Source organism: Crocuta crocuta, unplaced genomic scaffold, assembly GCF_008692635.1.
Source record: "Crocuta crocuta isolate KB4526 unplaced genomic scaffold, BGI_CrCroc_1.0 scaffold645, whole genome shotgun sequence".
NCBI lineage: Eukaryota > Metazoa > Chordata > Mammalia > Carnivora > Hyaenidae > Crocuta > Crocuta crocuta.
The window spans coordinates 2,372,331-2,383,345 of NW_027530190.1; the positions used below are offsets into that span (position 1 = coordinate 2,372,331).

Consider the following 11,015-nt stretch of genomic DNA (forward strand, 5'->3'; position numbering starts at 1 on the left):
TGCCTCATCTTTCTTCTCTTCCTATCTGACCTCCTTGGCCATGGAAAGTTCCACACTCTTTTTTTTTTTTTTAAATTGAGATATGGCTGACATGTAACATCATTATTAGTTTCAGGTATACAAATAATGATTCAATATTTGTATATACTACGAAATGATCACCACAGTAAGTCTAGTTACCATCTATCACCACACGGTCACAATTTTTTTCTTGTGACTAGTTTCCATAATTTGCATTACATCCGATGATGACATGTTATAACTAGAAGTTTATACTTTTGGGCTTCCCTTTGCCCTTTTCACCCATCCCCAATCCCCAGCCTCTACCTCTGGTAAACACCAGTCTGTTATCTGTATCTATGAGCTTGGTGGCTTCTGTTGTTGTTTAAAATTCCACATATAAGTGAGTTCGCATGGTATTTATCCTTGTTTCAATTAACATAATGCCCTTAAGGACTATCCATGTTGTCACAAATGGCAAGATTTCATACTTTATGGCTGAATAATATTCCACTGTGTATATACACTACATTTTCTTTATCCATTCATTCATTGACACTTAGGTTGTTTCCATGTCTTGGCTGTTGTAAATAATGCTGTAATGAACATGGAGGTACAGATATCTTTTCCAGTTGGCATTTTCTTTTTTTTTTTTTTCAGATACTCAAATGTGGAATTGCAACATCATACAGTAGTTCTGTTTTTAATTTTTTCAGGAACCTCTACACTGTTTTCCACAGCAGCTGTACCAATCTACATTCCCACCAGCACTGCATGAAGGTTACCTTTTCTCCACATCCTTGCCAATATTTGTTATCTCATCTTTTTGGAAATAGTCATTCTGACAGGTGTAATGTGATACTTCAGAGTGGTTTTGATTTGCATTTCTCTGATGATGAGTGATGTTGAACATCCTATCATGTTCCTGTTGACCCTATGTCTTCTTTGGAAAAAAATCTCTATTCAGATTCTCTGCCCATTTTTCAATCACATTGTTTTATTTTGTTTTGTTGCTATTGAGACATAGGAGTTCTTTACATATTTTGGATATTAACTCATTATAAGATAAATGATTTGCAAGTATCTTCTTCCATTCAGTGGCTTGCCTTTTCATTTTGTTGTAAAGTTCCAAGTTCTTAACTCTATTTTATGCAGAATGGCTTCTTATTTCTCAAGTCTTGGCCCCAGCCAACACTCAATCCCACAGGGCTCACTTGTGTGCTAAATAATTACCAAAGCATTCTTCTAAATAAAAGCAGTTATTTTGGTAAGAGAAATGCCAGCACCAGCTGTTAAAGGCAATATAATTTTTTTATCTCATCATAGGCATCAACAACATAAGGGAAATTATCTGTGAAACGTAATTATGCTTGAAAAACACAGGCAGTATTCCCAAATTTATTTCAGCATTTCAACATCCAAGGTAAAAATAACTGCAGGACACTGTGTTAAACTTGTTTTAAAAAAAGTTTATTTGTTACAAAATGTTAAATACTAAAACTAAAAACATATAAATCCAAGTCAGGCTATATTAAAATACACACATACCCTTCTTAGCAAAATTATTAAAGATTGAGTTAAACAGATGCTTTAAATAAAGTACTCTTGAGGAAATTTTTTTTCTAATTAACTATGTCAGTGTAGTGTAGTTTTTAAAATTACAATTGAAAAATTCATTTGCCTTAGAAATTAAATTTCATCCAATTCTTCAGTTTTCTGCTACTGTCCGATATGAAGCCACCATGCTGGCTTGGACAGAGAGAATTTCAGTTACGTTACTGAAACATCTATTTTATAAGCCTACTCTTTTATAATATGAACAGAGAGTAGTCAGAAGTATACAAAGGGTTATATAAGGTGGAAACCTGGCCCACAAAGAAAAGGCCTTAGTTCTACCACACAGTATCTTCTCTAATTAAAATGATTGGTAAATATGTTGAAGCAGAGATGAGCACAAAGCATACATTTGTGAAAGAACTTTCATAATAAAAACTACATGCTCAATACTCCAGAGCACCAGCTTCAATCCTAACTCCCACTCAGGTCAAACAACCTAAAAAGTATCTATGGTCTTTGTAAATGTTAGACAGTAGTTTCGAGAAATACTTTATTTTGCTTTAGAACTTAATATTTTTTCAATTTTCTAGATTAAAAGTTACTAATTTAGAATTTTAAGTGCTGTAATTCACACAGGGGTAAAACTACACTTAGGAAGAACATAAGACTGTCATTGTGTTTTAAAAGACTTTAAATATGAATTTCCAGATATCTACTATAGTATTTATTCTTTACAATGCTTATCTTTGCCAAATGGGATTTGCCAATAGTTGATTAACTCAACTGATCAAAATGCAAAAAACATAAAATGCATTCCAGTAACCTTCATCAATACAATCTAATTAAAATCAGGTTTCTTAGAAGATATATATATATAGGGCTTTTTTACGGTCTTACTCTAACAGTGCTGATATACATCCAAGGACTAACTGTATAGTATTATGTCTAATACTATGGTATAAAACTGTTTAATTAAACCTTTGAGTAGCTGGAAAAACTAGGTGTCCTCGAAAGTCATTAGGAATAAAAAGAAAATTATATACCAATACGGAATTACAAATGAAAATGATGTTAACAGTAAATAGTAATCTGGTATTCCATCTCTCGGCTTGTGAGCTTCTGATGTAATTATTTCTGTTGACATGTGATACAAGAGAAAGTATAATCCTATCCTAGTACTAGTTTCTCTACATGTAATGAGTCTCTGATTTATAGCCTTTCTTTTAACTTACTGGGTTATCTTGAAGGACAAGGTTTAGGCTACTCCTCATTAAATAACCTTCGGTCCTCAGAATTCAAACAATTCAAGCTGCTGTCATCCTAAGCTTAGTAAGTTATTAAACAAAAAACTCTTGAGTCTTTGATTACAAATTCTCTAGAAAGCATCTCTTCCTATGAGCATCTTTATAAATGTGCATTAAAGCCACACCGGTCAGTCACTTTTACTCACATCCTGGTCTCAGGATGATCAAGAAAGCATTTGTTCAGCTGTTACGGAGCCAGAGCTGTGAGTGTTCCAACACGGAGACAACACAAGGCACACCTCCCTTGCCCATGGAGGTGGCAGCAGAGGCCCTCAGTGACATAGACTTCCTCAAGGATGGGAAACCCCAAGTGATCTTTTCCTTCCAGCAAGCCTCCTTCTCTTCCCTTGATGTCAATGACTCTTTTTTGCTTTCAGAGAGAATGACGTTTGAGCATGAAAATACAGTACATATCCTACCAGGAGATGCACATAATTTGGGGGCCTAGTACAAAGTGAAAATGCAGAGCCTTTCTTTAAATATTATTAAGAATTTCAAGATGGCAATGGCAGAGCATTGAACCAAGCATGGGCCCTTGTGACTACGAAGGTTACATGGCCTTACAGCCAGCCCTGTGTAGGTTCTCCTGCCCAGTCAGAATCCAGAGAGGAGACAACGTGGCTCAGCTGGGTTATCCACAGAAAAATAATTTTTTTTTCACGATGGTTCAAAACTTGTTAGTGATTTGAAACCACATGGCATTTCACTTTCAAAATTCCATGCAACTTTCTATTTCTTAAAATTTCAGACTGATCAGCTTTACCCTAGATTTTTCATTATTGAAATAGTCCTACTGGGTCTTTAAAATGCCCTTTATTTTAATAGAACAATTAATCAGACATGATGAAATTTTAAAATTAATCCTACATGATTTTTTTTCTTAATTTAAACATTTCTTAACTGGGAAGGGTACTAGTATCACTAAAGCAACAGGGCATCTTAAAGGGAAAAAGTAGCTGTACAACAGCTTTATAGACTAGGGTGATGATGCCTTAGTTTTAGCCTACAGTATATTTTGTTCCCTTTTAAGATCACAATAGTAGTTTTTTTTGTTGTTGTTTTGTTTTTCCAGAGAACAAACACATTGAGCTGTATGGTAATTATTTTTAACGCCCATATTGGTTTCAGTCACAGAATCTTACTGGAACACAGAGGTATCCCATTCTTCTTCATAATAATAATAATAAAAAGTGTATGTATATAAAAGCTCTGGGTTACATTACTAAGCAACGACACTTCCGGGAGTGAATATACTTCCTGTATTCCGCAAGCTGCTTCAAGTACATATTCGATGGCCATCTGTGCTTTTCAACAAAACTGCGTTCTTCCACTAAAATTTTTAGAAAAAACAATGTTAATCGCAAATACTTTATTTTGGATCAAGTTTAGATAGTAACTATTGATTCCTTATTTAATCAACGGGATCCAAGTTCTGCTATATATCCTCGGCCTTTCCCTCAATGCTTCCAAAATTGTTTAGCACAATTTTGGTTAAATCAGTCATCAGGATTTATATTATGTGATTTACAATAATATACATCTTGCCCATGGCTTCATCAAGTAGTATTTATGTTCCTTTCTTTACCCTCCCAAATAAGACTAATTTTTCTTGGAGAGGATAACAGACTTGGTTTTCATTTAGTTAGTTTTCTTTATAGCTGACTTTTCCTTCCAAACTCTTTAACATCCACTCAATTCCATTCTCCCCCAACCACAGTCACCAGATAATCTAACCACTCTGGTACCAGCTGCTGGTCCTGTGGTTGCCCTGGAGATCTCCCTTCCTCAGAGCCCTGCCCTCAGGGCTCAGAGAGCCCTCAGTGCCCTGCACCCTCTTGCCTTCTAGGCCTGCTTCATGCTTTTGTGTTGGATCCCTCCACTCTTAGACTCTAGGTCCTTCATTCAGTTTATTTTCTAGTTTTAGTGAAGCACAACCTTTATTAGCTCCCTGAAAAAAGGGGTACATATGAAGTATTTTTGAGGCTTTGCTTGTGATGCAACATCTTGATCCTCTTTATCCTATTATCATACACAACTGATAATTAGGTTTGGTACAGAATTCTACGTTGAAAACTTCCTTTAGGATGTTGAAGACAGAATTCCACTGCATTCTAGTTTCCAAAGTTATTGAAAACTCTACTACCATTAAGATTCATAGTTCTTGGTAAGTCCTCTGTGTTCTTTTAAGAGTTTTAGATTTTTCTATTTGTAGTCGGTGTTCTTGCATGTCCCAGTGATGGGCCTTGTTCACTCAAAAAACCGAGCACTCAGCAGATCCTTTCAATCCGAAGAGTTGGGTTCTTTGGTACTAGGAAAACTCCTTGAATTATTTCTTTGCTAATTTTCTCTCTAGTTTTATTCTGTATTAACTTCTATTACTCAGATACTTCGTCTCCTGGACTGACCCCAGTTTTTTGTTTTTTTTTTAACTTCCTCTCTTGTCTCTTTAGCTGTTTGTCCTGCTTTCTGGGAGATGTCCTTATCTTTATCTTTCAATTAGTATATAGTTGTTTCAACTCCTTTATTTTTTGTTTTATTTTCCAAGAACAATTTCTTATTCCTGTATTGTTTTTTAAATTATGGTAGAACACACATAGCATAAAATTTATTATCTTAACAATTTTTAAGTATACAAATAAGCACATTCACACTGTTGTGCAACCAATCTCCAGAACTCTTTTCATCTTGCAAAACTAAAACTCTACATCCATTAAACAACTCTCCCCTACCTGTCCCCACTAGTCCCTCACAATCATCGTTCTACTTTCTGGCTCTATAAATATTGTTTTTTAAAATAACACTGTATTCTGCTTTATGGATTTATGTCTCTTATTCTTTCAAGATATTAATTTTATAATTTTTAAAGGGTTTTTTTTTCCTATTCTTTGTTCCTCTAAATCCTTTCTCTTCTGTTTTTATTAATTTTATTTTGGTTTTGGTATCTATTTTCCATATTGGACACTGCCTAAAATACCTGCAGATCCTCGGATGTCTCCTTACATTTAAGAGTGAGATATTAGAAAGCTGTTTGGATATCTTGTGGTCATGAGTAGGACTTACTGACTGGTGGAATAACTGAGCAGATACTTGTTGGGTTCACTGAGAGAATTCCCAAATGAACGTACCTATAAATTTGTTCTCTGAGACCAGAGAAATATGGTTCAATTTCATGCCTAGAGTATAGGAGTCAAGGTGGCAAACACCCAGCTTCCAGAAATTCTAGGAAGAGGCTGGAGGCTTACTGTACAACATGCACAATTACACATGACTCCTAAGTTTTCAGTCTAGCTCCTTAAACCAATCTCAGCTATACCTGGAGTTTGTGATTCTATAACTTTTTTGGTTTAATTTCTCCAGGAATAAACCTCCCATTCCAGGATGATGAGGGAGAAGGAGTTGCCTGCCTGGGTGAGATGGAGTGCAGCAAAAGCTTCTTCATCAACTTTCAACTAATTCTACTGCTTTCAGCCCCAAGCCTCATTCTGCTTTCTGAAATACCTGGTCCCTGAGATTTCTAAGGCTTCTTGATATTCTGCTGGGTGAACCAGCTTGTTTCTCATAGTATTGCCATCCGTGGGTACTTAGATTTCCTTCTGCTAAGTCAGTTCCCACTTCTCCATCTACTGTTTGACCTCTTATATCATAATTCAGATTAATGAGGACCTGATCCAGGCTGCAGGACCTGGATATAAAGAAACAGTCTAGCAGCTCAAGGAAGTTAGTTGTAGTTTCATTAGGAAGAAAAGAAGACCTAAGACTACTCCCTCAGTTACAATTTAAAAAAACAGAGAGAAAAATTATCACAGGTAAGCTCTGGCAGCCAACAAAAACTAAAATAAGACCAAAAAACTTCGTAATATATAATATGTAACATAATATTGGGCTAAATTAAACTATGGGAATAATGAATCCATAAATGTCAAGGGTAACTCATATTCTTGTGTATTGCTATTTGTTTTCAAAAGAGTCCAACATATAAAATGTATCTAAAATTTAAAGCTATTTGACTAAGTTTTGTTGCATCAATGCCAGCATTAACATAACATCTTGTCTACTCTTACTTTTCAATTTCTAAACAACCTCAAAGAAGAATTCTTATTCAAGAGAAAAGAGTTCACATAATTCCAATAATAATTTGATACTTTTCTGAAACCAGAAATGGGAAATTATTTAAGGGACCTGTAAATTGATGGTGACAAGAACCCTTCCAACTTCAAGTGACCCTGTGAAAGAGTTGAAGTATAAGGCAACACGGAGGAGGAGAGGTGACTAGGATACTCTGGAGGGGACATGCTCCTTTAAAAGGGCAGCTACTTGCTCAGTTCCAGGTTGTGGCCATGTGGGAAGAGGGGTCCAGAGTAACCAGATCTTCCAACTTTTCAAAGAAGCCAGAAGTGTGTCATGTTACAATTTTTACATGGTGACCACTAAAAAAAAGTAACCCGAATAAAACCACTGGCAAACTATATTCAGCTGCATTCAACCCACAGATTTCTAGTTTGTGACTACTAAGTTAGACTAGCAAATTCTCCCTTATCCACCAGAGGCTTTGTTCACTGCCTACAAGGACACACCACAGCAGGTCCTGAACATAAACAGATAATCAGTGAATCAGAACACTCCTGATACCTTTTTAACTCCCATTCAAGGATTCTAAGACCATCACTGACACAGCCTCATCTTCTCACCCTGCCTTCTCAAAGGACACACTGGAGTCCTGCTTCTCACTCTGCCAGGCAGTCATAACATAATTCACAGTCAACTGTATAACTAATAAAATAAAATAAAAATGTATAACCCAACAGATTCATGGAGCACCTTTCTCCTAAGGATGTTAATAGTACTCCATGTGTGGCACATTTCTATACAAGACAGTAAGTGGAAAATAATCTTATTCTTCTTTTACAAATGAAGGGGACCTAAGGCAGCATGATGAAAGTGGCTCTAAAATCACAATATTTGTTCCTTTCACTTTGAATGGACTTCTTACAGAATAACTGTATAAGAATGTCTCTGCTAACACCAAGAAGCATGCCTTATCTTTATGAATGGAATGGTTTATTTCTTTCTTGCACAAAGTATACGGTTAGTAAATATGTATATTCGACTTCAATTTATTATGTTGCTCTACTGCACTAATAGCTAAATTCTATGTAAGGCTCCCAGTAGGCATACAATGTTTTCGACTAACTGAATCTATCTGCCAAAAACAGACTCTGTGTTTCCTGGTTTCCTAAACTGTGCAAGAAGCTGAAAGAAACCAGGGATTTTCAAATCTGTTAGCAGCAGATTATCTTTTACAAGTAAAATTTTATGGAAAACTCTAAGATATAAAAGCAGGGGCATCCATGAAGTACAAATTTCAGCCTGCTCTTCTTTCCTTCTTCCCTCAGCTACTCCCTGCTCTCTGCCCCCACCTCAGAAAACCTTCAGGCATCTATCTCCAAGGACGTGTCCCTGTTTAGAGTTTGAAACTACTTAACTAGGTGATCTTTAATTTCCTTTGCCTTTTAACTTGATTACTCCTTGAGCCTATTCTAGGTAACATGAGGAAAGCACTGTATCTAAACTGTTACTCTGATGACTATTTTGTTCTCATTTTCTTTTTTCTTATGCGGCACTCAGAAGCTCACACTTTGATTGGTTTTTAATGTTTATAATTTACCTTACAGATCACATTATATATACTCTCTGTCGGGAAGTTTTGCAACATTCATCAATAAAAAACCTGTTATTCCCAAGTAATTTAATGGATTCCTATACATACTTAAATAGATATAGATATCAGAACAATAGAACTGATATAAACACTAAATGATAGTTTCAATTCTTTCACAAAAAAAGCCTTTTGAAATCTGTACTATTTAAATTTTGCTCCTGACTTAGGTGATTAAAACCAAAATCTCTTTAATCACAATCAAATGCCACCTGAGGTCACCTTATCTCTCTACTTCAGAAAAAAAAGGTGCATTTAAAAATGGATGGAAGCTATAAAACAATCATTAGAAAACTTCTTGTGTGACATAGGTCAAGCTACTTGTATAGCCAGCTGATTCTAAGGTAGAGAGTCCTCAATTACCACACTGAGTATTTTTTTTGTAAGTGCTTCACACCCTATGCAGAGCCCAATATGGGGCTAGAACTCACCATCCTGTGACAAGACCTAAGCTGAGTTCAAGAGTCAGATGCTTTACCAACTGAGCCAGCCACCCAGGAGCCCCTGCACTATTTAAAGAAATGTATGACGCTTTTTTATTTTTACTTTTTTTAAACAACTACTATCCCTACAAATTATGTCTCAAATTTAAGAACCAAGAACTCAATTTTCTTCTCAAAATAGTAATTGCCAACCTACCTGAAAGATCCTGAAACTCAGGCTTTTGGCTGAAGATGAGGTAGTTCGTGGCGATGAAATGGAGCAGCCAGGTTGAGAGGCACTCGGAGTGGTGAAACTGCAAGAAAAATGAAGCGTGAGACCGTGCAGGGCACGACAGCCATCTACAGGGGGACCAGGCGGGGAGCACAGTCTGCGACAAGAGCCTCACTGTGCGCTCACTGTGGCCGTGTTTCGGGCTGCTCTGAGAGCAGAAAGGAAGGGGAGAATGACCAACATGTAATCATAAGATTACAGCCATGAAGAAACCAAATCAAATGGACAACAAGCTCCTGCTGCTGGAGCGGCTAAATGCCTGAAGCAGAGGCACCCACAGCAGGGGTTAACAAGACTAGCTAAGGCTCTGGGGGATTTGGTTTAAGCTTTTAATCTAAGATCCCAGCCTTCACCAACTGCACTTCTGTCTGGGTTACAGAGACAAGATTATGGTTAACAAAGGTACACACTTGGCCAAATCTGTACACGTTCACCTGAGGAGCAAACCTAGAAAACACCGTGGAGGAAACGTCATCAACCTAAGGCTATGGGTCTCAATGTATACATATTTCTCTGAGAAGGTTATGTCTGAACAGTTGGTTTTAACTAGGATGTTCTGTGACAGTGAACAGCATTTCCAGCACATTTCTCATTCTGAGTTTCAATAGCTAATGGAAGGGAAACTTGAAGCACCATGGCCATGACATCTTAACCTTGGTGCCAGTCCACTGAGATCCCTCTAACCACTCAATTCAGATTACAGTAACTTTGTGGCAGGCAGCTTCGATACAGGAGTGTAGTTCTGTTTGTTATTACTGCGGTAAAATAGATGTAACATAAAATTTGCCATTTAACCTTTTTTAAGGTCATCAGTGGCATTAAGTACATTCATGTTATTATGCAACCATCACCACTATTTCCAGAACGTTTTTATCATCCCAAACTCTGTAGTCAGTAAATAATAACTCCTCTTTTACCCCTTCCCCTAAGCCCTGGTAACCACTATTCTATTTTCTATGATTTTGTCTATTCCAGGTAACTCATAAACACTGAATTATACAGTAGTTATGCTCTCTCTCTTTATTTTACTTAGTATAATGTCCTCAAGTTTCATCTATGTTGCAGCATGTATTAAAATTCATTTTCCTTTTTTCGTAATGTTTATTTCTGACAGAGAGAGAGAGAGAGGCAGTGCAAGCAGGAGAGGGTCAGAGAGAGAGGGAGACAAAGAATCTGAAGCAGGCTCCAGGCTCCGAGCTAGCTGTCAGCACAGAGCCCGATGTGGGGCTCGAACCGACGAACTGGGAGATCATGATCTGAGCCGAAGTCGGACCCTTAACTGACTGAGCCATCCGGGCGCCCCTCATTTTCCTTTTAAAGCTGAGTAATATTCCACTGTATGTACACACCACATTTTATTTATTCATTCATCTATTGATGGACATTTAGGTTGTTCCCACCTTTATGCTAAATACAGCTCTTTTAAGAAATTCAAAAATATAGGCAAGAAGTAATGAGAAATTGAAGAAAAATTTATAATCTTAAATCTTAAGGAAGGAACTGAAGTATTGCTCTTCTAAAAAGTTATAATGTGGGAATATTTTCACATACAAATTCACAGGTCCCTCTGATTTGCATTATACAAAATCACAATTTCTGACACTTTTCATAAGACATTTTAATTCAGCTAATCCCAGGTCACATTTTAACAATTTTAATTCACCTTATCTTTTAGCTGACAAATGTGAGTAATCTTAGAGATGGAATAAGAATGCGCAGCTATT

General features: G+C 36.7%; 1 protein-coding gene across 1 annotated transcript in view; it reads right to left on the reverse strand.

Annotated features, from left to right (window-relative positions):
* Positions 1–1,457: 1,457 nt before the first annotated feature.
* RHOBTB3 (Rho related BTB domain containing 3) overlaps positions 1,458–11,015 on the reverse strand; it is a 61,601-nt gene continuing 52,043 nt past the window's right edge. Inside the window, exons 11-12 of the mRNA XM_077765222.1 lie at positions 9,217–9,313; positions 1,458–4,191 (exon numbers count right to left, since the gene is read on the reverse strand). Of these exons, the coding sequence (XP_077621348.1) occupies positions 4,076–4,191; positions 9,217–9,313 (213 nt within the window). The 3' untranslated portion in view covers positions 1,458–4,075. The remainder of the gene's footprint in view (positions 4,192–9,216; positions 9,314–11,015) is intronic.